Here is a 27,461-nt window from a genome sequence, read left to right on the forward strand (position 1 = left end):
GACACGGCCCCCAGCAATGACCTGGCTAGGGGCAGCAATGGCCACAGGCCTGTATCATCTCACCGAAAAGCAAGAGAACCCTCCCTCTTATCCGGCTTCACCAATGTCTGATGCTAACAATCAGCAAGTTCCAGAAATGATTCCTAAGTTTTAAATAACTTGCATTATAGAATACTGTCAATTTTTCTGTTTTATTTGTTTGGTTTTGGTTATTGTTTGGTTGGTATTTCAAGATGAGGTTTCTCTGTATAACAGCCCTAGCTGTCCTGGAACTCATTCTGTAGATTGTAGTTGGCTTTTTTTTACTCTTTGGGGGCCCACCCAGCTCCCAAATAAATACACAGAGACTTATTCTTACTTATGAATGCCCAGCATTAGCTTGGCTTGTTTCTAGCCAGTTTTTCTAACTTAAATATCCTGTTTCTCTTTAACTACCTCTTGCCTCTGGGCTTTTACCTTTCTTTATTCTATATCTCTTTCTTTCCTTCTTACTCCATAGTTGACTGTGTGGCTGGGCAGCTTACCCCTGGCATCCTCCTCTTCTCCTTTTCTTGTTCTTCCCTCTTCTCTACTCTTCTAGATTTCTCCTTTTTGTCTTTCTGCCTGTTTCTCTCTCCTGCCTAGCTATTGGCCATTCAGCTCTTTATTGACCAATCAGGTGTTTTAGGCAGGCTTTACACACAGCTTTACAGAGTTAAACAAATGCAACATACAAGAATGCAACACATCTTTGCATCATTAAACAAATATTACCCAGCATAAATGAATGTAACACATCTTAATCTAATATTCTACAACAGTAGACCAGGCTGGCTTTGAACTCAGAGATCTGCCTGCCTCTGCCTCCTAAGTGCTGGGATTAAAGGCGTGGGCCACCACCATGCCAGCCAATTTCTTTTACTAGCTCTTGCTATTACTGTTACAGCCCAAAGTTTCCAGCATCCACCAGAAACTCAGAACAGATCCCTCAAGTACGCAAGGCTCAAGTGTACCACGGCACACACAGACTCCAGAAAACTTAGAAAAAAATGTGACGCAGCTCAAGCAATGAAGGTCTAACAAACATCAGGTCTGGGGCACTTTCTCTAGATAGTGTTTATGGATGACTTAAAAAATAAAATCAAGGCCGGGCGGTGGTGGCGCACGCCTTTAATCCCAGCACTCGGGAGGCAGAGCCAGGCAGATCTCTGTGAGTTCGAGGCCAGCCTGGTCTACAGAGCGAGATCCAGGAAAGGTGCAAAGCTACACAGAGAAACCCTGTCTCGAAAAAACCAAAAAAAAAAAAAAAAATAATAAAATAAAATAAAATAAAATAAAATCAAAACCCCTCACTTTCACTCAGCTTTCATGCATGGCCTAACCTTCACAGGCAAAACTTACCAGTAATTTTCCCAGGCCAACTTGTAGATCTTTAGGCACTAATATGCCAGGCCTATAATACTAGCAACTCAGCAGGCTGAGGAAAAGGGTTCAAAAGCTCAAGGCCTTTTCTGAGCCACAAGAGTGAGTTCAAGACCAACCTGGTGAATTTAGCAAAACCTTGTCTCAAAGTTAAAAATAAAAAGGGCTTGGGCATAGGTGATGCAGTGTTCTGACAGCATGTACAAGGCTCTGGGTACTGAGGGTGGGGTGGACATACGGGTGGGGGTGGACACACGGGTGGGGATGGACACACGGATGGGACACAGCACCAATGTGCTGTAAGCACAGACATAAACAAATCCTGCCTTGCTCAGAGCTCACACTTGGATAAGTAGCCAAACCTCTTTCCCCACCTTGCCCCCCAGAGTACTTCTCAACCAAGCTGAAACACTGGAGTTAATTGGAAATTTTTATTGACTGAGAAACAGATTACAGAGTGCAGCTTCCTCAGTTCTACATAACCTCATTTTCTTGGACATCGAAGGTAGAAAGAAGAATGCTAAACAGGCTGAGTATGGACTAGAGAAGAGGACACTCTAGACTCAGGGTCCCCTGTTTCTCTTCTAAGCAACCTGATTGTAAGTTAAATATCACAAAATCCAGACTGGGGATAGGAGTCACAGCTCACTTTGGAATAAGCCGCATCATATTCAGAGCCATGAACAGTGAAGGCCTGCATGCCAGAGAAGGCAAACAGAGAAATAGGAACCAGAGGTTGGGTGGGGAGGAGTAAAGGGGAAGAAACAGAGGCCCTGGCTTTTCAGGTCTAATGCTGTTCCAGGGGGTCTGTCTGGTCACCTACTACTTTATTTCTACTAGAAAAGCCACCCACACTATTTGAGGCAAATCCACCACAACCACTGCATATTATGGGATATAAATATTAAAGGGACACTAGGCCACTGAGCATGTGGCTCTGGCAGGCCTCGCCCTTCTCCCCCATTCCCTCTGCCTTAGTAAAAACCGTTAGATTACATTCTTAAAGCTAGCCCGCAAGGTTCATTCCTTATTTGGCCACTTCCTCCTCCTGAGGCCGACTACCAAGGTCCAGCTGTCCAAGTACTGAAGTCCAGCATCAAAAGCCCCTAATTTAATTTGGCTCCCCTAATTAACATGCCCAGTTAAAATGAAGCACTCATCCTAACATGGGGTTTCCCCTTGTACCTTCATAAACCGCCGTTTTCCTATGTGCCACATCTGTCTCCTCTCTATCCAGAGGCCGTCCTCTGTCCCTCCGGGACAAACACCCTGCCCCCTTTCCTCCCTCCCTTCCCTTCTCCCTCGTCCTCTATCTCCTCTCTTTGTCCCTTATCCCTGCCCTCTGTCCCTCTGGGAAAATAAATCTCCTTTGTGCTGAGAACTGGGTCTTGGGAGCCCTAAGCCAATACTTTCCTTTCAGATACATATTGATAAATATACACATATGTTGTTTTCTTTAGCGTCTGACCATGATTCCTGGTTTCTAAGTCATTCCTCCGGGTCAAGCCTTCAGCATTTACACAAACTGCCCAAGCCGTGCCATAAGAAAATTCTCTGACTTAACTTTCCCCATGACAAGTGCTAAGACCTTCCTCCTTCCAGAAGGGTCTGGGCTCACGACCTTGAGGAAGCAATGCACACAGAGAGGTCAAGAAACTGACTAGACAGGCCCAGCTGGGCTTCCACGCCGGGTATCAGGGTCACATGTGCCGTGAGCCGGCACCAGAGAAAGGAGACGGGCATTACAGGATGGGTTTGGAGCCTGTTGCCAACCCACGTGTGGCAGCTCACAGGAGGAACAAGAACTCACCACGTGCTACAAAGTACCTGTGCTCACGACTGTCTACAACTCTAGTTCCAGAGAATCTGAGACACCAGGCACACATGTAGTCAAAACACTCATACTTCAAAAGCACCCTACAAGAACTGTAAATGTGAGTCAAGTGTCTCCCTTTCAGGGAGCAGCCACAATGATGGAGTCATATGAACCCCAACTTCTAGCTAGTCACAAGTTCCAGAGACTCAGACTTAAGACTAGGCCTGCAGAAAGTCTGTCCTGGAGACAGAAACCTCAGCCTGTGGGACCTGCCGCTCTCCAGACAGTGTCGTGACTGCACAGGATCAAAGCCCACTGGATACTCAAGAGCTGGATGGGGCTCTGGTGGGGAAACTCCACAGCTCAGGGGACACAGAAGCTTTCTGGGTTGTCCACGGTGTAAAAGCAAAGGGCTAAGTAAGGTATTGTTTCTTCCTAACATAACCACACATTAAAAACCGCCATTGAGGGCCGGGCGGTGGTGGCGCACGCCTTTAATCCCAGCACTCGGGAGGCAGAGCCAGGCGGATCTCTGTGAGTTCGAGGCCGGCCTGGGCTACCAAGTGAGTTTCAGGAGAGGCGCAAAGCTACACAGAGAAACCCTGTCTCGAAAAACAACAACAAAAAAAAAAAAAAAAAAAAAAAAAAAAAAACCGCCATTGAAACTACCCAGAGCTAATATTCACAACTACATCTTTATTGGGTCTAAGGAAACACTGTCATCTCCTTTGGATCCATGTTCACCTGGATTCTGCCCAGAGAACAGCTGAAAGCTAAAAGCCCACTTGGGCCCAGTCAACATTTCAGAGTAGAGATTCTTAGACCTAGTTTCCAGTAAAGCATAAAAAAAAAAAGAAAGAAAAAAATAGTAACTCACACAATTAACTTACATGATCAATGCCTCCCATTCAAAAAAATTCTCTTCATTCATGGGGCCTGCAGGGAAAGAAAAGAATCCACATCTTACTTAGAAGGCAACTTTGGCAACTGGAAGAAAATTATAATGAAGTCACTCAAGCCCCTTACCTGCCACAATTCCTTCTGGAGGATTCAGGGTTAATTCTGTAAAGGTAAAGAACAGAGCCATTACCAGACAGAACGTGTGTTATACTGTCATCACTTAGCAAAGCACTTTCACGAGTCATATGAACTAGATTACAGTGTACATTTCTCCCAAGAGGGCAGCTCTCTGTGTCCAAAGGAATGCCCAGCCCCGAAACCAACACTGGCTCTGAGCAGCCCTTTACACCAGTAAGAAGTGAAAACAAAGGGGGACAGACTACACCTGCCACGCCCCCCCATGGCCCCCCTAACCCCCATGTGCCCTATCTATGCTCCCGCCAGCTCCTCTGACAAATGCTCACCATCTAAAATGGGCTATTTTCTAATTGAATGCCATTTCCTATCCATTTAAGAGTTAGCACAAACCTTTCTGAATGTGACAGAAAGATGAGGCCAGGCTGGGGTTGCAGGGAGTGACCTAATCAGATCGACCACTCTCTGGGTCAGCGATCTCGGCCACCACCCTGCAGAAGCCCAGATGGCCACCCTGATGACGAACGGCGGCCGGTAAGCCTACTGCAGAGTCTCAGCTACTTAAGGCCGGTAGCTGCCGAAGACCAGGTGTCCAGCTCTGCCCCCAGGTGGCGGGTCAATTCTTGCATCATGATTTTTATCTAGGTCATGTTCCGGTCTGGGGTGTGTCCCTAAGAGTCAAGTGTTGGAAGCAGGGTAGGAGTTCTGGGGTGGAGAAGAACATGACCTTTAGGAGGTGGGGGCATGAGGTAGTGTATGTGACACTGGGGATACGACACCAGAGTGGTTACAGAAGCAGCCAGCTGCGAGCACCATCTCACGTACAATCCTGCACTCAAGTCACTACGGCCACCACAATGCTGGCCACCCATCGTCATCCCACAGACCCTCATCTTCTGCTTGGAACTCCAAAAACGTGAGCTGAAAAAAGAAATTTAAGACAGAGTGCCACTGTGTAAAACCTGAACTGGCCTGGAACTCACTGTGTCCAAGGCTGGCCTCAAAGCTGCAGCCACCTTCTGGCCTCTGCCTCACAAGTGAGAGATTTATACGTGCCCCACTGGGCCCAAATGAACACTTTTGCTTAATAAAGCTACTCATATTAGGTATTGTGGTGACGACCAACAGGTGACTATAACCTGTGTGAACAAACACCGCACATCTGTGGACACACTTGGAAAAATGGTGACTGGCAAGAGAAGGCAGCAGCCGCAGGAGGACAAGGCAAACCCAGCAAGGAAGTCAGGACAGGGTGCTCTCTGCCATCTGAGGGCCAGGGAGGTCAAGATGACCGACAGCAAGTACACCCAAGACTTACAGGGCCAACTGGTGGACTCTGGAAAACACAGAAGTTAATAAATCTCTGCCAAACAAATAAGGCAAAAGGGCCAGACACAAAGAATGGAAACGGATCACCCAAAGAAATCTAAAGCCAGTAAGAAAGGGTGAGCTGCTCCAAGTTGCTCTGAGGTCAACATCTACAGGTGAACGGGCTTCCTTCCTTCCGCACACGTGCAGTTAGGAAGTGAGTCTCGTGAGAGAGAACCCATGGACAGAGACCCGAAACCCACAGGAATCTCATGAGAGAGAACCCATGGACAGAGGCCCAAAACTCACAGGATCACAGCTAGACAGTGAGGGGTCTTTGTTTTCACAGAACAAACCTCACTTTCACTTTGAAAAGCTTCAGGGCCAGGAACACTGCTTACTGCCTGCCCTGCTCCCTGGAGAGGAAGGAAGAGAAAGAGGAAAGAGAAAAGGACGGGGAGGGGGAGGGGGTGGGAGGAATGCCCAGCACCACAAGCACAGCCTGTCATGGACACACTCCCCACATGGACACCACGGCAAACCCTGCCGAAGCTTCCTTTGGTCAGGGCCGTACGCCATCTCCAAAGGGACCTGCGGCCCCACAGCACGGACCTCTCCAGTCCACCCAGGACTGCACACCGTGCAGACTGTGTTCACGCAGCGGTAGGCAATCCCGGTTGGGATGGCCTCGTTTCCTACAGGCTGTACTGTAGGAAAACCTGCAAGGGTAAAACTCAACACTAGACCATCTTGAGGGCCTCTGGCTATCACCCCAGAAAAGGAAAAGGGGCTAAGTTGAAAGACACACAACAGAGGACATTATTAAGGAGAGGTTCAGCCGGTGACGGCTCTAGCTGCCAAGTCCGAGGACCTGAGTTTGAAGGCCAGGACCCACATGATAGAAAGACAGAACTGATTCCCACAAGTTGTCCTCTGACATTCACATGAATGTCAGTGTGTGCACACCCACCCCCAACACACACAGTAAATGTAATTAAAAATACTGGGGGGGGGAGCGGATGGGGGCTGGAGAGATGGCTCAGTGGTTAAGAGAATTCACTACTCTTACAGGGACACAGGTCTGGTTCCCAGGACCCACCAGAACTGTCAGTAACTCCAGTTTCAGGGGATTCAACACCCTCTTTCCAGCGTCTGCAGCACTGTATATATGTGGTGCACTTTAATACATACAGGCAAACACTCATGAGCATAGGGTAACAAGAGTTGTTGTTTTTTTTTTTTTTTACAGTGAACGAGAGAAACAGGGAGATAATAAGAAGAGGCCAAGCATGAAGAAGGAACAGAAGGCTGTGCAGTCAGATGTGTGCACACAAGGAAGGAAGGAGGCAGACACGAAGAGGTCAAGTACCAGGAAGGCAGGAGCACACCAGGGCGACACACCTCTACAGTCTCTCTCTGACTCTTCACAGGAACAAAGTGGGATCCGTAACAGAACCAGCCTGCCAAGCCTTTACACACTAAGTCATCGGAAATCTAGTCCAGTCACCCCTGATTATAAGAAAACACTTAACAAAGCAGGCAGATGATTTTGAGCTGCTAAAATCTGGGGCTAAGGAATGCTGTGAGACAAAGGGTACAAAATGCAGCAGAGCTGTAATCTGTACAGGAGTCCCCTGTGGAACGTCCCTGGGACACCACCTTTCCCTGCGAGAGAGAAGGGGAGGTCAAGCCTGGGCTGGAGAGCAGCTATGCCGAGACCCAGGCTCTGCACAGCCAGCATCACCCCACCCACTTCGCTATCCAGCACTGCCACCTGCTGGTCAGTAATGAACTGCAGTCAACGGCGGAAAGGCTTCAAGACAGGTAACACACACAAAACCACACAGTTCCATGTTTACTGATAAAGAAATCCCAGAAGAGAAACAACTACTAATCTATCAGAAATTTTCAAAGACTATTCCCTGAAAATGATAATTTGTTAAAAACTACTTTTCTTAAAAGTAGCTTAAGAAATAGCCACTGCATCAATGAAATATACAAATCTGTTCTCGAATTCAATGATTCCATTTCTAGAAGCCAATCACACCGATAGACTGGTAAAAACAGGGAAGATGGCTGCAGAGGTTACTCCTTCAATAAACAATGTTTCTTGTTGATACAAAAGCCCCAAAGTCGACAATGGAAAACCAGGGAAATCCAGGGGTCACATCGGCAGGTGCTACACACTGCACAGGACATGCTGAACAGAGACAATCAGGTGGAGTGTAACTACAGTTCAAGTGAGGTCACTGTAATTAGACCAGGTCCTAATCCAACCTGCCTGTGTCCTCGCTGAGGCCTCAGGTAAACAGGCCTGTCCCACACCCTAACTCTGGAGAGCTTGCCTTCAGGGTTGCAAGAAAATCAGTTTCTCTTGCCTACCTAGTCTAAGGCACAGTCACTCCAGCAACTAACTGAGCTGGAACACTCCCAGATAATGTGCAAAGGAACCCTGGCTTCTCCCAAAAAACTTTGAAATGGATTACAGATATTAACTGTGGAACACCTAGAAGAAATCCTAAGAGAAATCAATCCTTAACAGTTTCTCAAACAGACACAAAAGCAAGAATGTTTTCAAAGTCTTTTTTTTATCTGCCGTTTAAAAGGCAGGATTAGGAGCTGGAGAAACAGCTATGCAGTTCAGAGTCTTTGCTGCCCTTTCAGAAGACTAAAGCAGTGCCCAGCACCAACATCCCAGCTCCAAGGGAATCCCACGCCCTCTTCTGGCCTCCATGGGGTCTGCACACACATGCACATACACACTGAGATTTACATGTAAATAAACATAAAATAAACCTAAAAAGTTTTAAATTAAAGGAACCACTGGACTGGGGAGATGACACGTGGAGTCAAGCCAAGAAGGGAAAATATTTGCAAGGCAAATATCCAATAAAAGGCAATGTTCAAGAAATGTACATCCTAAGGAAACAACACAATTTAAAAATAAGCACTCTTTACATTTCATCAACAAAGACAGGTCAGTAAGCTTGCAATGACCCAACACTGTCAGTTACAAAAGAATTTCATGTTAAGCCACCGGAGACACGAACACAGCAGAACAGGAAGGAGGAACAGCTACAAAGTCAGCAGAGCTGTGGAGCCTCTGTGCTAGTGAGAGCAGACGTGACGTCAGACCACTGGGCAGTGCTTTCTGAAAGTAAACAGGCGTTTATGCAAGAGGAATGAAGACAAGCACACGATGTTCACAGCCGGTCTCCTCACAGCCCAAAGCTGGGCACATCCCAATGATTATCAGGAAGCAAATGTTTAAACAGCGGGCCACACAATGGATTACCACTCTACATTAAAAAGGAACAGCATCAGGCTAGGAAATGACTCAGCAGTTCAGAGCACTGGCTGCTCTTCCAGAGGACCCAGGTTCAGTTCCCAACACTCACATGGCAACTCACAACTGTCTGTAACTCCAGTTCCAGGAGCTCCAACTCCCTCTTCTTCTAGTTTCTGCAGACACCAGGCATGCACCTGGTACACAGACATACATACAGGCAAAAGACTACACACATAGAATAAAAATCAAACCGTTAAAAAAGGAAATGAAACAATCACTGCTCCCTTATCAGTGGATATTCAGGGCAACAGTGGTGTCTGAAAATATCAAAATATCAGTGGAAATTCCCAGAAACAAACAAGTCCTACACATTTTAAATGGCTATTCAGAGAACTCCAGTGCAATCTCACTCCACCCTGGCAAACCCTGCCAGGACTTTTACTAGGCACCTGCCCCACTTCATCACTTGCTACTGTAAGGGTAAGGGGACACTGTACCGAGCCTAGCAGCACGGATAAACCTCAACACAAGTGTGCTGAGTGCAGAGAAGCACCAACACTACAGTGAGTGAAAGAAGACCAGTGCTGTCTGGAAGGGACAGACTGGATCCAGCGCAGGGCATTCTGAGGATGCTATTATTCACAGCTTAGATGTGCCACACACGAACATACAGGAGCAAGCCAGAAAAAGATAGCCCTGTGTAAAGTCTGCCAGAGACAGACATTTCACCAAAAGAGGCAGAGAGGGCTTGTGTACATGAATGAATTGTGCCACCTCTCTCATAATCATTGATATACCAATTAAAGCCCCAGGGTACCATGCAACACCTGCCAGACCAGACGAAGACCCAAAAGGTAGAGTCTAAGTGAAAAGCCTACGCAGCAGGACTCTCTGCTGTGGCGGCCCAGACACACACTGGAAAGGCCACAGGGAAACAGGTTAGCACAGCCAGAAAAACTGGCTGCTCATTCAAATGCTCCGTGGGTCTGAATTATCCTCCAACTGCGAACCCACACACGGGCACCAAGAGATTCTCAAAACTGCTGCTCACAGCTGCAGTACCTACAAAGTCACATGCAAACTAACTTCAGTGTCACAAAAAGAAATCCACTCAGCAAGGAGAGTGACCTGCGGCCACAAGCTCCAAGAGAAAGGAAACTGAGACACAACGCTGGGCAAGAGGTTCCAAAGCAAAAGCAAACAAACAAAAACAGACACTGTATAATTTCTATTAAGTTCACAGACAAAGAAAACATCCACGTCTAGAGATAGAGTGACTGTATAATTTCTGTTAAGTTCACAGACAGACAAAGAAAACCATCCACGTCTAGAGATAGAGTGACTGTATAATTTCTGTTAAGTTCACAGACAGACAAAGAAAACCATCCACGTCTAGAGATAGAGTGACTGTATAATTTCTATTAAGTTCACAGACAAAGGAAACAATCCACGTCTAGAGATAGAGTGACTGTATAATTTCTGTTAAGTTCACAGACAGACAAAGAAAACCATCCACGTCTAGAGATAGAGTGACTATATAATTTCTGTTAAGTTCACAGACAGACAAAGAAAACCATCCACGTCTAGAGATAGAGTGACTGTATAATTTCTATTAAGTTCACAGACAAAGGAAACAATCCACGTCTAGAGATAGAGTGACTGTATAATTTCTATTAAGTTCACAGACAGACAAAGAAAACCATCCACGTCTAGAGATAGAGTGACTGTATAATTTCTGTTAAGTTCACAGACAGACAAAGAAAACCATCCATGTCTAGAGATAGAGTGACTGTATAATTTCTATTAAGTTCACAGACAAAGGAAACAATCCACGTCTAGAGATAGAGTGACTGTATAATTTCTATTAAGTTCACAGACAGACAAAGAAAACCATCCACGTCTAGAGATAGAGTGACTGTATAATTTCTATTAAATTCACAGACAGACAAAAGAAAACCATCCATGTCTAGAGATAGAGTGAGAAGCAGGAAGAAAAGGAAAAGAATGGGAATTCAGGTGGTGCTGGGAAGACGCGTGAAGAATCTAAGTCACTGTTCATGCTCTTTTGCAAGCACGGTATCATGGACACCATGTTACTCAGCTGGCCATTACTGTAACAAAACGCCTGAGACAATCACCTTACAAAGAGGAAAGTTTTAGCTCTCAGTCTTGGGAATTCTGGTGTTGCTGTCTGAGTGCCTGCTTGTGAAAAGGCAGTAGTACATCACAGCAAGGAGCACCAGGCATGGCCAGGAAACAAAGAGGAGTGGAAGCCTAGTCTCAGGGAGCAGATCCTTAAGGGGAGTATGGGGACCCAGGCTTTCGGCTTTGCTTCTTTGTGTTCTGGCCTCTAGGTAAACAGCTTTGCTCTACTTCATGCTCCTACTAGGATGTACTGCCTCACAGTCGAGCCCAGGGATGACTCATGGGTAGACACACTTGCTGCCAAGTACGACAACCCGAGCTCAAGCTTCCCAGGAGCCACACAGTAGAAGGGGAGAACCGACTCCGGCCAGATGTCCTAACTTCTGCACATGCACAGGTACTCACTTGCCCACACACATAAATCCATAAAAATAACCGCAATTTTAAAACAATCTCAACTCTACCCAGAAGTGGGAACAGTGACACTGTCTAGAAATGGGGTCTCAGCAGATGTACCAGAGTTAAATACAGAGCATACTAACTAGACTGGGTCCTAAACCAATGACTGCTAACTTGTCAAGTGGGAGATCTGAATACCCACACACCCAGGATAAGATGGCCACAGGAAGGTACAGGAGAAAAGGAATTATACTAACATACTCAGGAACCCAAGGAAGCCAGCACTACAGAAGCTGAGAGGCAGAAAAGATCTTCCTCCAGAGCCTACCCTGCCAAGGAGCACAGCCCAGCCTGCACCTGGATGTTTAATTCTAATGGTTTCTGTTATGGTAAGCCATCCAGGTGGACACTGTTACAGTAGCCCTGGGCCACTGCTCCCTGCGTCTGTCATAGAAGAAAAGCATTGGGAATACATAACACAAGAGCACACAATGCTCCTGCAGAGGAACCAAGTTTGAGTCCCAGCACCCATATGAAAAAAGAGGTAGGCTTTATTTACTGTGTGTGCCTGTAACCCCAGATCTGGAGGCAAGGGTGGGAACAGGAGGATTTCTGGGGCTAACTGGCCAGCCGTTCTAGCTGAATTGATGAGCTCCAGGTTCAGGGACAGACCCGGTCTCAAGGGAAGAGGGTGGAGCGTGACAAAGCAGGACGTTCAATATCCTCAGCATGCACAGCTGAGTGCACTTGTACCAGAAAGAGGGCGAGCCAGAGGGCAGTCTAAGCTCTTTGCTTGGCTCTTTTTGGTAGTGAGCACAGGCAAATCATTTTGTATCCGTTATTCAACTTCTATAAATTTAAATTTAAATTATAGTTACAATTTAATTAATACAAATTAATTTAAATAATACAAAATTAGGGAGCCTAAAAAAAAGGGGAACTAGAGAGATGACTCGGAGATTAAGAGCACTTGTCGCTCTTTTTTTTTTTTTTAAGATTTATTTACTTATTATGTATACAGAAGAGGGAGCCAGATCTCATTACAGATGGTTGTGATTTATTTACTTATTATGTATACAGAAGAGGGAGCCAGATCTCATTACAGATGGTTGTGAGCCACCATGTGGGTGCTAGGAATCGAACTCAGGACCTCTAGAAGAGCAGTCAGTGCTCTTAACCTCTGAGCCCTCTCTCCAGCCCAGTGTTTGTTGCTCTTACAGAAGACCCAGGTTCTAGTTCAGCACCCACACCAAGGCTCACAAGCAGCTGTTACTCCAGTCCCAGGGGATCTAATGTCCTCTTCTGACATCCACTGGCACAGGGCAAGCATGTGGTACACTTACATGCATGCAATCAAAACACTCAAACACATAAAGTAATAAAATTTAAACAATAAACTACACCCAGAGCCATATCACCTCTCAATCCACAGTACAATCAGGTACGTTGGAACACCTGTCCAAATGTGACTACACTGGTCCTCCCATAGCCGTTCCTGAGCCTCCCTAACACTGGAGCTCACGGTCTTAAACACGAGGACGAACCACACGCTAAGCCATAAAAGAAGGGACACACTCAGTGGGACTTTATAAAATTACACAGACATGGGGGGTGGGGGGGGGAATCCTCACTTCTCATGCTTGGTACTAATGGATGCATTTCCTGTCACTGTTGCCCCAGTCTTAAACAATATCCATTGATGACCTCATGGTTTCCATGTGTCAGTGGGTCTGGGCCCAGCCAGGACAGCTAGGGTGTTTTCAGGGCTGCAACCCAAGTCCATTCAAGCCGCTGGCACAACTCAGTTCCATATGGCCGTAACACTGGTCCCACCCAGACTGGCCGTCAGTCCGAGGCCACCTTAGCTCCCCGCACTTTTTCCTCTCCCAAACAGCCACTGCAGGTGGAGTTGTCTCCCCTGTGAACCCCCTGACCTCCTCTCCAATCTTCCTGTTTTAGGGTCCACTCTTGTAAGCAAATTCTTTCCCTCTCCCAAACTTAGATGATCCATGACCTTAACTGCAAACTAATTGACAATATGGCTGAAATAATGGTTGAGGCTTTTTTGAGGACAGAAGATGAGGACTAAAAATTTCTCTAATGTGAATACCCTTGGGAAATTAAATTCAACAAGCAGTACAAACTGCCGGAACTTGGATCCCTATCCCAGAGCCTTACTGCTGTTTTCTTTTTTCTTTCTTTCTTTCTTTCTTTTTTTTTTTTTTCATAAAAGATGATGCTCCTAAGCCTAGAAACGGGGTTGAAAAAGTAAAACACAGAGAAACACAGATCCGGATGAAAGGACAGGGTCTCCCCAAGTCCCCGAACCCTTGCCTGCGAAACTTTGGTTCGCTGCAGCCCAACTGCTGCAACTCTCACGGGCAGCGTGGCCGGAGGTCTAAGGCGTTAATTTGCTGACTTTCAACTTTCTCCCCAAACTCTCCTCCCCTACCTCACGACCACCTTACAGGGACTACCGGGTCCTCGCTGAGCACCGTCCCCGCAACTGTCGGGAGGGAGGACAGATGCGCAAGCCCACAGGGACTCGGGGACCAGGTCCGGGTCGCAGGGCCATGGCCGGGCTGGCCGAACCCGATCTGCGCCCAGGGCCTGCCCCGCTGCAGCCGGCCGGGGGGCCGGGGCGCGCGGGCGACAGCGACAGCCCGGCCCTCCGCGCGCGGGCTCCTTCAGGCCGGCGCGGCATGCCCACACGGCGCCCGGGCCGGCTCGGGCCGGGGGACACCGCGGGAGGCTACGGGGAAGCGGACGGGGAGGCGGGAGCCGCCCGACTCACGCTTATACTCGGCCATCAGCCTCTTCAGCGCCGTCCCCGCCATACCGCGGAACCTGGGTTCAGCAGCCTCGCCACATCCGCGCCGGTCCCGCCCGCCTGCTCCGACCTCCACGGCTGCTTCCGGGGCGCTGCCTCCGGCCCGAAGTGCGTCCGGGGCGCGCGCGGGTGACGTGGCGTGCCGACGTGGTGTCAGGCAGAGGCCCGAGGAGGTTCGCCTTGGGCTCGCCGCTTCAGGGCCCGGGAATGACGGAGCCCAGGTTCCAGAACCTTGTCGGCCGGCTTCACCCTCAGCGCCGCCCGCCCCGGCTGGCCTCTGGGAGCCTCTCCATGCGGTGTGGTGGCGCTCCAAAGCGCGCAGCTCATCCTGGGGTCCTACTTTGAAAAGTCCTGCGAGGGCCAGGATGTGTTCCATGGATTGTCCCCGAATGAGACGGAGTTCCTTCCTTGCACTTGGCATGCTCCTCATAAGGGTCTGTGCAAGTGCGTGAAACTTGAAGCCAGCAAGATCTCACACACACACACACACACACACACACACACACACACACACACACACACACACACACACAATGTAACTCTGACTGTCCTAGAACTCATTCTATAGACCAGGCTGGCCTCGAACTCACAGAGATCTGCCTGCCTCTGTCTCCCAGGTGCTGGGATTAAAGACCTGTGCCACCACGCCCGGCTTTTCAAGTGACCAGGGTGATTTGAAAAGATGACATTTTGCGAGAGTACCTTGGTTTCTCAAAGGGAGGATGAAGTCCCCATCCTGGGCTATATCCCATCCTTTCTGTGACCAAACCAGTCGGACTCGCTGCCAAGAAATCTGTTCTTCCTCATCACACGCAGCTACCGGGTAGATGTTCAGCATCTTCTTGGTTGCACAACTGCTTTCCCAGGAGGGGTTACAGCTCAAGACACAGGCTCCCCCGGAACAAAAGGGACATGATCCTGCTGGGACCCTGAGTACAGATTTGTGGCTGTTATCTCCTCACAAGTCCATTGAACTCAAAGATTTGAGGCATTAGGTTCGTGTCATTTAACATTATAAAAAAAGAATATCGAAGGATCTGCCATTCCAATTACACATAGCATAAACAATCACATAAGCATAGCCACCTCCCCTCATACACATAAAAGCTGACCTCCAGGCCACACTGCCCTCCTGCTGTTGAGTGTGGGAGAAACACAAGCTATTCTGTTCTAACACATCCAAACATCGAATGGCAGCTACGATTCCCTGGGACAGTTTACGCATGAAATGTGTGCCCCAACAGTCCGTATGTTTGAACACTGGTCACAGTTTTGGAAGACTGGAACCTTTAGCAGATGAGGCCTAGCAGGAGCAAGTGGGTCATTTGGGGAGAGGGCTGAGAAACGCAGGTACTAAAGTCTGCTCACAAAGTTTTATTTCAGGGGGGAACAAGAGGATCATCATCAGAAGCTGGACTGCAACCATTCATGTTGTGATGGGGCAAGACAGTGGAGTTTCCCCCATCTTGTATTTTTGCTGAGGCCATTTTAGGGTTAACTAGAATCTGACCTCCTTGTTGGGAACACTCAACTCTATTCTAGGAACCCAAGGTCAAGATGGCCCAGCTAACTTAGCTTCTGTTAACACCTGGGTAGAACCACCTCCCAGCTAACTGCTTTTAAACTGCTTGCTTGCACAGAACTTTCCTCTGTAGCTGCTGGCTGAGATGCCAGGATGTGGTTTTTGTCTTTAAAAACATCTTACTCCACTCGGGAGGCACAAGCAGGTGAATCTCTGTGAGTTCGAGGCCAGCCTGGTCTACAAAATGAGTTTCAGAATAGCTAGAGCTGTTAAACAGAGAGATCCTGCTGTGGAATGTCTTTCTGTACGCTGTGAATATATGTGTTGCTCCCATTGGCTAATAAATAAAGCAGCTTTGGCCTATGGCAAGGCAGCTTAGAGGCAAGCGAGGAAATCCAAGCGGAGATATAGAGAGAAGGGTGAAGTCAGGGGAGACAACAAACAACATGTAATGGGACACAGGTAAAAGCCACGGAATACGTGGCGATACATAGATTAATAGAAATGGGGTAAGTTATAAGAGCTAGCTAGCAACGAGCTTGAGCCGTAGGCCATACAGTTTGTAATTAATATTAAGCCTCTGAGTGATTATTTTATAAGTGGCTGTGGGACCACGGGTGGGAGAGATTCCTCTGGACCATGGGGCCAGACAGAACCAAAGAAACTTCCAGCAACAAAATTCTGTCCCAAATAAAACAGAAAAACAAAACAAAAACCTTACCCTAAACCAGTGGTTCTCAACCTTCCTAATGCTGAGACCCATTCATACAGTTCCTCATGTTGTGGTGACCCCCAATCATAAAATTATTTTTGTTGCTACTTCATTAACTATAATTTTGCTCCTGTTCTGAGTCGTAAATATCTGATATGCAGGATATCTGATATGTGACCCCTGTGAAAGCATTTTTCAACCCCGAAAAGGGTCATGATTCACAGGTTGAGAACCACTGCTCTAAACACTCAGTACTACATCTGAGTCCCAAATACCTGAGTGTAGTCCCAGCCAGATGGAATAAAGACCTTCAGTTGGCTATAGACCATGTCTGAGTGGTCTTCTCCAGTGGACTCCCGGTAACAATTCCAGCAGAGTTTTATCTGCATCCTGAAAACTTGAGTGAGGCTGAGTATCAAAATAAATGGGTTGTTAGGCCGAGGAAATCCCAAGGCAGCCTAACATTCAGGCTGTGACACAGTTATTGTTCACTGCATTCATCCACATTCACAATGAGAACAAGTGTACAGAGAAATGCAGGAAATGTCGTTTGGTGGGTAGAAATTGGACCAAGTTGAGGGCAGGGCAGATCTGGGATAAACTGGCTGTGGTTGTTAAAGGAATCTAGTGCCACTGATATCTGAAACCGTCCACTGGAATAATAGGTAAGGCTCCTAGAAGGCAATGCCTCACTGATTCAAATGAGAATTCTAGGATATAAAAATGCAAATCCATTTGAAAGGAGAACGCTTGAAAAGATAGAAAACAGCACATTGGGAGATGATTTCCCAGGTTCGGCCACAAGAGCATGCAGAGGTGGCTGCAACCATGGTCTAAGTGTGCCAGGCTTCATCTGGAGCTGGCAGCCAAATTTGGTGATGTGGCATCCACATTTGCAAGATGTATAGGAGAGAAGAAATAATAGAAATTTGTGCCAAGATTCCAGAAAGCCACAGAAACAAAGCAGTGAATGGCAATGTCAGTCCCTGTACGGAGGCCTCGAGAGGCCACTGTGAAGTGAAGGCGGAGGCTACATTGTCAAAGACCCCCGATATTAGAGATGCCAGCAAGGTGGGAGGTTGGATGCTCACTGAGGAAAGCTGCAGGTACCACGTACTGGCCCAACAGAGACCACAGGCACCAGAACCATGGGATGGGACTACCCGAGGCCACCAGGGCCCAAATGATGTCAAGAACCTCAGACACCAGATGTGGAGCAGAGGGTTTGTTTTCTACTGTGCTGGATTTCATTCATCTTGCTTTGGCCTAATCTTTCTTTGCTATGCTCCAATTCCTCCCTTTTGAAATAGGTTTGTTTACTCTGTGCTATTGTATGTTGGAAGTAACTTGTTTATTTTACAGGGGCTCATGATTCAGAAATTGTCTTGAGTCTCAGAGCAAACTTTGAACTTAGACATTAAACTGTGGGGGTTGGGGGAGGGGGGACAAAGACGACCCTCAGGGATAAACTAAATGCATTTTGTATTATGAGGTAAACGATTTCAAATGCCAGACAGAATATTATAAAGTGATGTCTTTGGGTGTTTAGTTGACAAGGAGTGGATTTGTAATAGTTAACTTGAAAGAAGAAATAGCTAGGGTATTAATGAAGTTCACCCTTGAGTATGCCTTAAGGGTTGTTTTTGGGGGTGGGGGTGGGGGTCACGATATAATCCACCCTAAATACGGGCCACACTATTTCCAGGGCTGGAGTCTGGACTAAATAAAAAGTAAAACAGTGGAGGCCAAGTCCCAGTGCTCATCTCTCTGCTTCCTCCTTCAGGATGCTTCTTGCCAGGGATTTTGTGACAGTATTGAGAAAGTAACTAACATGGCCCCCGAGATGTAGACCTCCCCTTAGGTGCTCTTCTTCATTTTAACCACCCCTTCCTCTGGGCCATCTTAGGGACCTAGGAAATGTCTGACTCTGTATTATGCTCTATCTGCACACTCCTGCTGCTGGATGAATTAAGTGTGTGGTGTTTCTGCTCAACTGAAGGACAACCCTGGTTTTCTCTCACCTAAGTACTGAACCCCCTCACAGCCAAATTAGCATCAACTCATTTTCAAAACAGATTAGGAGGTCATCAACTTCACAAATGGATGAACTATTCAAACAACAGAAAGCCTGAGACACCCCAGAACTAACACCCTGTCTTCACTCAGGACACCTACGAGGGCAGGCAACATGCAGCAGCATGGGACACATGCTGCAGAGTGAGCTATCAGGACCTGCAAGTGTCCGGCAACGGGCTTCTCTGTCTGTGTCTGAGTGGCCCCACTGGACAGACTGTCAATAGTGAGTTGTGACATATGCAGTCTCCAAATACAGTGTTTAACAGAAGCCAAGAGACAGAATACCAAACTATATTTACTGTTTACAGTAGTAAAGGACAACAAATAATGTACAAACTGGTGAATAAACACAACAGAGCCAACAGACATCCCACCCAAGCCCACGCAGCAAAACAGGAAACAAGAACATTTTCCTCAGGATTTTAAGCAAGCGAGAGATGGTAGGTCAGTGTCAGGTGACTATAAAAGGCAGAGATGGCCATCAAGCAGCAATGGATCCTTACAGAAGGATGACAGGCAGAACTATGAACATTTAACTGGTATAGACCCCACAATGCAGGACTGACGTCACCCACTGATGCATCATTTGAATACACATTTGTAAAGCGGCAGAGCACAGTCCATGAGAATGAGGCCACCTTCCCCTGGCTTTCTTTTGCAGCCACACTTTAGAGCAAGTCTCTTACACAACATCACTGTAAACTTGATACTTAACCAATTACCTTCTTAAACAGAAACCATAATTATGTATCGGAACCAAGTACTAGAAAGAATCTGAGGCCACATTCAATTTCCAAATGAGACAGGGCAAGTACTTTCTTCTACATCATGAAAAGGGAAGAGAGTGGGTTTCACTGTACCAGCCTTGCCCAGGTACCCACTCCCAGATACCAAGGAGAAAGGGGCGTGTGCAGGAGTAGTTGGGTCACAGTACTTAAGGACTCCTTACATTTTTTAAAAGCATTGGTCTTTTCCCTTGAACTTCACCAGATGTTTGACAAAGCTCAAATTTATAGTATTTCACATTTTAATATTCTTTGCCTACAACAAATAGGTGGAATTCTGTCCCTCTCCCCCCCTCAACATCCCATAGCATGCCCACTGGGGAATGTGACCACAAGCTCTCTATTTGGTTAGGACAAGTCAAACCAGAGGGAACCACAGTTCTGGGGGCAGAGTTGGGCCACAGGCTGAGAGTCTACATCCAGCCCCAAGTTTGGGGGGAAAAGTATTTTAGGGATGGGAGGAAACAGAAACGAAAACAAAAACAAAAAACAAATCCCAAAACCTCACATCTCATTTCCCTAAACCAAACACTCTTGTTGGCCAAGTTACATAATACTCGCGTCCCTGCATATGGTCTGTAGTTCACTCCAAGCGGTGACTCTGGCTTCTGCTGACTCTTCTGTGATTGGCGTGGCTGCATGGTCACCATTCAATAGCAAATGTCAGGACAATGGTTGGGTGTGGGGACGGTCCCTCGGGGAGCTGTTCCTCCTGTCTGCTGCTGGAATACGTCAATGGTGTCCTCATCCTCCATCTCCAGCTGTCCATGTTGCCAAGGCAGGCCCAGGCAGAGGGGACAGGAAATGTCAGAGGTGAATACACAATGATACCATGCTCCCAAACAGCTTCCCCCTACACTAGACACAGCCCAGTCACCTTGGCTGGAGTGCAGCATGCAGGGAAAAAGGGTCACTGGTGGGGTCACAGTAACTACTTATCCACCCGACTGACTGCTGACAAGAGTCATAGAAGAATAATCACAGCCAAGAACTGAGGGAAAACGGGGTCATTAAAAACAGACTCATCAGCCCACAGAATGCACTATGTGTTCTTATAATGTCTATTGTATGTATTGCAATGTCAGCATTTTAAAGTGTTTTTATGCATTTTTTAATGAGGGGCACTCACACGAACTTAGATCATCAGGCTTGGTGACAAGCGTCTCACCCACTAAGGCATCTCGCCAGCCCCAGCATTTGTAGATAAACATTTGATATTCACAAAAACCTTGCCTATCATTCATTCATCTTTTATTTTTATGTGTCTGTTTGTGTGGTTGTGTGAGCTTATGTGCCCCACCCACATGCATGAAGGATTCTGCAGAGCAGAAGAGGAAGTCAGATCCCCTGGCACTGGAGTTACAGCTGTGAGCTGCCCTGTGGGTGCTGGGAATTGAACCCAGGTCCTCTGGGAGACCAGCCAGTGCTCTTAACCCCTAAACTACCTCTCTAGCGCCCCCCCCCAAAAGAAAAAAAGTTGGTCTTTTTCTTGAGACATGACTCTCTCTATAGCCCTGGCTGTCTTAGAACCGGCTCTGTAGACCAGGCTGGCCTTGAACTCACGGATCTGCATGCCTCTGCCTCCTGAGTGCTAGGATTAAAGTCCTGTATCACTAATGCCAAGCCCCCAAAATTTTTTATTTATTTATTTATTTTTATGTGCATGTATATCTATGTACCACATATGTGTCTGATGCCCAGAGTCTAGAAGAGGGCATCAGATTCCCTGGAACTAGAGTTACAGGCAGTTGTAAGCTGCCATGTGGGTGCTGGGAATCAAGCCCGGGTCTTCTGAAAGAGCAGCCTGTATTCTTAACTGAAGAGCTATCTCTCCAGTCCCCACAAAAATATTTTTAATTAAAAATTTTAAAATAAGACAAGTACCTAGGTTCTGACTCCAGTTCCAACTCCAATAAAGAACAAGTGGCTGGCACTAAGCCCTCAGGACCCCAGGAGCTGTGGATTCGCGGGCAGCCGTCAGCGATGGCCATGGCCCCCGAGGGTATGGGTCCTACACCTGGACGCTCATCTCAAAACAGCCAAGATATGTTTGCAGTCCCACTTCTTCAGCTGAGAAACTAATCTCCAAATGTCAGAACGTGAAGTCTAATCATCAAAATCATTGCAGAAACAAGTCTTTTGTGTGCACCTATCTTATTCTCAAACGACAGTGTTCCAACTGCGCAGACCCTGGCGCACATGGCTACATCATACCTGGGCTGGAGTGTCTGTTTCGTTGATTGGTTGCCCATCAAACCGGAATCGAATCTGCCTCATTGACAAGCCCTGGGGAAAAGGAAGGACATGCATTAGATGTTCCCAGACAACACAGATGAACCTGAAGATATCCAGAACCAGCAACAATATTAGCATCTGTATACGCACACAACCCAGCTGAGTACAAAGAGCCCTGGTGGCCCACAATCTACAGCATCTGCTGCCCCAAACCAACCCATTCAGAAGTCTCCGTCCCATTCTGACACCTGGCCTGCCCTAATTCTGCCCCTCCCTTCTTCTCAGAAGCTTAACTAAGCTAAATTCCCCCCAGAACTTCTGTACTGCAATACCGTTTCCTCCTCCGGAAAGTTCCCAGAGAGAAACAGGTCAGGTGGCCATGAGGGCCACAATCAGGAAGGCTGTGAGGAGCACAGCAGAGACGAATATGTGAAAACAGACCAGGAGGAGAAGAAGAAAGCACCGTGTGTGTTACAGAAATGACATGCCTTCCCAGTGTGATTTCTCACACTTAGAGATAAGGGAAAAGCTCTTTAATAAGATAGTGTATGTCAGCCGGGCGGCGGCGGCGGCGGCGGCGGCGGCGGCGGCGGCAGCGGCGGCGGCAGCGGCGGCGGCGCACGCCTTTAATCCCAGCACTCGGGAGGCAGAGCCAGGCGGATCTCTGTGAGTTCAAGGCCAGCCTGGTCTCCAAAGCGAGTTCCAGAAAAGGCACAAAGCTACACAGAGAAACCCTGTCTTGAAAAACCAAAAAAAAAAAAAAAGATAGTGTGTGTCTGGCTTAATGCCTCAGATAGAAGATTTTACTAACTTATATACAGTTGAGGCTTATGGATTCCACATATGATGTCATCCTTAAATCTCTTGCAGGTCACGGCCCCAGGTTCCACTTTGAACAATGTTAGCAGAGACAGGAGACTCAGGTCTAGCCATTTGGCAGATGTGAGGTTTACACAGCAAAGGTATTGCATATTGCCAGAATTATTTTAAGTACACCAGTGCGGTTCTCTTTCAAATAGTTGTAACCTGGGGTAGTTTTGTGCACCTGACGGATTATGCATTTCTCAGTGAGAGAACCGGGGGCTTTATGGCAGGCTAAGACTTAACACTGGTTTAGAGCCTGCCCCGTCCTCTTGTGCTGCATTGTTCGAAGCATGTTATTTGATATGGGGATGGGTCTCACAGCAAGTCTGCAACACAGCCACCACCGCAGGACTCCTTCAGGGAGGGAGGCCGTGAGCAGGCACGCACGCACGCACGCACGCACGCACGCACGCACGCACGGGGCTCTGCCTACCTGCCTCTCGCAGTAGGCCTTCATCAGCTTACTCAGTGGAGTGTGCCGCTTGATCTTGAACTGCACCACTGAGCCATCCTGCCCCGCCACTTTCAGGTTGATGTGGTCATTCTCTGTCTTCACTCCCTCCTGTAAGACACGGGAACTGGGTCTCAAAAGCCAGCTCAGAATCACCGGGGCTTAAAGCGTAGGTCCTTGGGTAATGGTGATTGTTTCAAGTCATCAAAACCAACCTACTTCTTAAAATTCCCCCAGCAGCTCCTGTGAGTTATTCCCCCGGAGTGACTCGTGTGACTGTCTTATTTTTACACAGAATTTATTTTTAACCTACATTTGTTAAGCACCGTGAAAGAAACAGCCGTATAAAGCCAGTGTCCTCACAGACTACCAATTCAAAGACAAAAATCTACTCACTAAATCTAGGAAGCCAAAGAAAACCCATCTTTGTTTTAAAAATTATTTATGAGGCTAGTAAAAACATGTTTGCAGGCTATCCATGGCTCTATATGATTGGTAAGAAAAGCCAACCAAGAGTGGGAGACCAGAGGGACACTGGGGGGCTCTGAGGGATCCGCTAGAGTTAGCAGGGTGAAGGCTGTGGTCCCCCTGGACCCTCCAGTCTCAGACTGTGCTCTTCTGGGGCTAGGTATGGATCCAAGGAATACCATGTGCTCAGCCTGCACAAGGCCCTGGGTTCCATTCCCCACAGTGGATGAAAAATTCCCATGAACAGCAGTAGTTTTTATATAATCATGACATACGCAAGCCGCTGGACAACGGCGAAGTCAGTTACTTCTTATTGCCTGGAAACACACTTTGAATAAAAAGTTTATGTTATGGGCCGGCCACAGAGCCACACTTTGGGGCCATTCAGTCCGAAAAGGAATTATTTTTGTTGTTCAGAGCATGCATGACACACAGAATGTATCAAAAGCCCACGGGGACTTTTTAACCTCTATTATTTTTTGAATGTGTATGAGTATTTTGCCTGCATGTATGTCTGTGCATAACATGCAGGCAGTGCCCACGGAGGCCACAAGAGGGCGTCAGATCCTCTAGGACTGGAGTTACAGATGTTTGTCAGCAGTCACGTGGCTGCTGGGAACTGAACTGGGTCCTCTGAGAGAAGAGGACTGCTCCTACCGCTGAGCCATCTCTCCAGCCTTGGAAACCATTTATTTGTTAAGGACATAGATCCTTGGTCCACTTGCAGACCAAGCCTTCTCCCTGTCAACACACCGGTTTTTTCCCACAGCTCAGCCAAGTAACTCCATTGAAGCGCCCTACTTCCCTTGGATGTCCTCGGCCACTTCTTCCTGGAGAAAGGGGTAGGACAGTGTCAGGAAGGGACCTGACCGGCACTGGGTCCTAAAGGCCTCGGGTAAGAGCTCTTTCCAGCCTGAGAAATAGTCCCCAGGTGAGAGGATCTTGCAAGGACCTGAGAGAACACCTGGGGCACCGTTCTCCCATTCCCTCCTGCGTGAGACTTCCCAGGACTCACAAGACACCAAGGACACAGTAGCACTGCTCAGAGAGCTTGGCTCCTGCTCCGGAGTGTGGGATCCACCATGAGAAAAAGTGAACAACTCCAGGCCCCAAGACGCACTGACTTCTATCAGGAAAAAAAAAAAAGTATGCTGTGGTCAAAACAGGCAGCAACCAGGACTTAAATAAACAGAAATGCCAGCAGAGGTGAAGAGGCCTGAAGCACTCTCTCCTCTAACAGCAGGACGGCTGGCACAGTCCAGGAGCTCTCTAATTAGCAAATAAACTCACAAGTTAAGAAAAATGAGGCTTAGCATGATGACTGCTAAGACCTGTAACCCCAGCACTCCTGGGTACAGGTCAAGGCCAGCTTGAGCTACACAGGGAGACCCTGTCTCAAAACAAAGGCTGGAGGATCTCTGAGTTCAAGACCAGCCTGGTCTAGAGACCTTGTCTTTAAAAAAAAAAAAAAAGGTATGAGGGGATGGAGGTAAGGAAGTAGCTCACTGGCAGAGTACCTACCTAGCGTACAAAAGTCCCTAGGTTAGATCACCAGCACTGCAAAATATAAATAAAAATATAACGCTCTGCCTCCACTAACCTAAGGAGGCAGAAGGTGTGGTCTTTCCAGTACCACACCAGGCATTCACTTCCTGCCCAACCTCATATAGAGGAAACCAACTACAAAATATAAAGTGTGTACTCTTGGCCCAGGACTAACAGGTCATTCAACATCCATGATGGTTCAGGCAGCAGCCAAGGCTGAGTTGGAATAAAAGGTAAGGGCCCCACAGGCAAGATGCTGCTGGGTTCAGCTGTTGACTTTACAGCAGGGTACCATAACATTCCAGTGGCTTGCCCTGCTCCTGGGGTCTCCCATCTGAACCAAGAGAGTGGTCACCTCCAGGCCCAGGCCGGTGAACAGCACAGAATGCCAGTCTCCAACGTTTATCTCCCAGCAGGGCAGGGAAGGTGGAAAAGCGGTTTAACTGGGATTGGGCAACCCTGCCCTGTCCACGCACCAACTGCCGAGACTTAAGTGAGGGGCCTGCCCCGCAGGACCGCAATGGAGTGGGGAGAGCACCCGGCCCGACCTACAGTGATCAGCTCGGAGCGGCCAGCTTTACTCCTGCCCCGGGGCGGCTCTCAGAGCGCCCAGGGCCTCACGCACGGCCTCACGCGTGGACCTCTGCACACGGCACAAGAGGGATGGCCACGTCTACGAGTGAGGACCGAGAGGAGGGAGACCTGCTAACCAAGTACCAGCACCCCGTGGGACCTCCAAGTTCCGGGTTCTCGGGCCGTGGGGCGTGGCTAGACTCGGGGCGGGGCTACACGGGGGCGGAGCCCTGGCGTGGCGGGAGGCACGGCCGGGGGGGGTGGGACTAAGGGGCGGGGCGGGGCCAGGGGGAAGCTCGGGGCGGGGCGCGACGCCGGTGGGGGAGGGGCGCGGGCCATGGTGGGGGGAGGGGTGCGGAGGCCCGGGCGCGGGCCCGCGGGCCCTGTTTGCGCGCGGCCCGGCCTGCGTCCTGCGGACTCTGCAGCGGCTTGCGTCCCGGGCTTACCTTGGGCTTCTCTTCCGACATGGTTGCGCGTCGGCGGCGACGGCGGGAAGCGCAGCGGGAACCGGTGGCACTGGAGCGGGCGAGTCACGCTCTCTGCCCCGCCGCTCTCCCGCCGCAACTGTCGCGGGGCCGCGCTTTATCCCTAAATCCTGGCGCGCCGGTTGGCCGCGCCGAGTCACGTGGTGGCGCGCGTGCACGAGGCGCGTGCCCCGCGCCTCGGGTGCGCGCTGGCCGGCCGCGATTCCGGACGGTTGAGAATGCGTCACGGGGCGGGTCAGGCACCCGGGCGCGCGCAGAGCCCCGGGGACGCGCGACTCCAGGTCCTGGGCACCGAGACCCCCCGATATGGGTATAAGTCTGCAGGGCCACGCAGGGCGCAAGGGCTGCGAGGCATGCGAGGACTGGGGGCGTGTGTGTTAAAACAGGAGCCAAAAAAACGCTTTGGCCCAACCGACCCCAGTGTCTTCAAGCATCCTCTTTGCCACCCACGTTTGGTTTCTTTTCCTGTATGCAGGCTGCGTTTGGGGAAGAAAATCAGGCTAACCCCTTCAGGTAGTCCAGGAAGACCAATAAGAGGTTACCAGGCATGCTTTATGGGCCACACACTCCTGGAACAGGCCTGTGGCCTTGAATTTGAATGTCACAGGGCATCTGTAAAAGGCATCCTTTGAGGACACGCAGGATGACTTCTGTTGGCCCAGAAAGTCAGCACATACTCCTGATTCATCTTTTCCCATCTGACCTTCCAGGTGGGGTGGGTCAACCTCCACAAGGGCATTCCCAAGATGGCTCCAGGAGATACCTGCCTCTTCCCCAGCCTTCTTTGTATCTACCCTTCTTCCTTACATGGTCCCAAAGTAACCACCAGGTGGCTGGGGTGGGCAATAGTGGCATGCACAGGAGGCCTCCCTTTTGACCTCCCATTTGCCCAGTTTCTGGAATGCTGTTGTAGACACTAGTAACCCATTTTACACAGGACACTAAGATACCTACAGATTTGATAACATGCCCAAGGAGTCAGCTTGGTAATTACTGCAGGACAAGTGAAGAAGGTTGGAGCACTAGCAAGGAGCACTGACTGGGAGCACTAGCTGGGTAGTCAGGAGTCCTTTGCTGTATCTTGGAATGTGTGTTCTTAAAATGCAGTCCACCTGCTCTCTGTGTCTATATGCCAACACCCTCAAAACAGACCAGTCAAGACTGCCACAGTCACTCACAGTAGTCCCAAGAGGATGTTGGTGGTCATGTTCCAGAAACAGATAGCAGCCTCCAGAGAACTGGCAGTCTGGATTTGACAGAAGTATGTTTCTGTTTCAAAAAAGGGCCGGCAGACAAGTATCTCTGTTTCCTGGTAACCCTGCAAAGCTAACAAGCCAAGTGTCTGTGAGGCCAGCCTTTCCAACCTCCTCCCCTGTACACATGGCCTTTCCCAGGAAGTCTGTCAAGGTCATTCCATAAAGATCCTTCTGGAATTTACCTCTCACCCCAACCAGACAAACCAGCTTGGCCCCATTCCAAACCATGCCTCTCTCAGAAAGACCGCCAAAAATCCAGGCTCCTC

At 48.5% G+C, this 27,461-nt stretch overlaps 2 protein-coding genes across 2 annotated transcripts in view; both read right to left on the minus strand.

Moving 5' to 3' along the window:
• The window catches only part of Ube2g2 (ubiquitin conjugating enzyme E2 G2), a 29,118-nt gene extending 14,804 nt beyond the window's left edge, over positions 1-14,314 (minus strand). Inside the window, exons 1-3 of the mRNA XM_052744577.1 lie at positions 14,188-14,314; positions 4,244-4,279; positions 4,108-4,153 (exon numbers count right to left, since the gene is read on the minus strand). Coding sequence (XP_052600537.1) covers positions 4,108-4,153; positions 4,244-4,279; positions 14,188-14,230 — 125 coding nt within the window. The 5' untranslated portion in view covers positions 14,231-14,314. The remainder of the gene's footprint in view (positions 1-4,107; positions 4,154-4,243; positions 4,280-14,187) is intronic.
• Positions 14,315-18,808: 4,494 nt separating this feature from the next.
• On the minus strand, positions 18,809-26,059 carry Sumo3 (small ubiquitin like modifier 3). Its single transcript, XM_052744578.1, has 4 exons — positions 25,901-26,059; positions 22,851-22,979; positions 21,533-21,604; positions 18,809-20,079 (listed from the first exon to the last, which is right to left on the minus strand). Exons 1-4 carry the CDS (start codon positions 25,919-25,921, stop codon positions 19,969-19,971), a joined length of 333 nt encoding a protein of 110 aa, XP_052600538.1. The 5' UTR covers positions 25,922-26,059; the 3' UTR covers positions 18,809-19,968.
• Between the last annotated feature and the right edge of the window lie 1,402 nt (positions 26,060-27,461).

Source organism: Peromyscus californicus, unplaced genomic scaffold (assembly GCF_007827085.1).
Source record: "Peromyscus californicus insignis strain IS unplaced genomic scaffold, ASM782708v3 Scaffold_19__1_contigs__length_69161282, whole genome shotgun sequence".
Taxonomy (NCBI): domain Eukaryota; kingdom Metazoa; phylum Chordata; class Mammalia; order Rodentia; family Cricetidae; genus Peromyscus; species Peromyscus californicus.

What these genes read in the sequence shown, in the direction of transcription:
- Sumo3 (XM_052744578.1), bottom strand. Translation starts at nt 25,921, where the DNA reads ATGTCGGAAGAGAAGCCCAAG. An exon ending in TGTCGGAAGAGAAGCCCAAG is followed by an intron (nt 22,980 to 25,900) that starts GTAAGCCCGGGA and finishes CGTGTCTTACAG; the next exon opens with GAGGGAGTGAAGACAGAGAA. An exon ending in AAACAGACACTCCAGCCCAG is followed by an intron (nt 20,080 to 21,532) that starts GTATGATGTAGC and finishes CAACATGGACAG; the next exon opens with CTGGAGATGGAGGATGAGGA.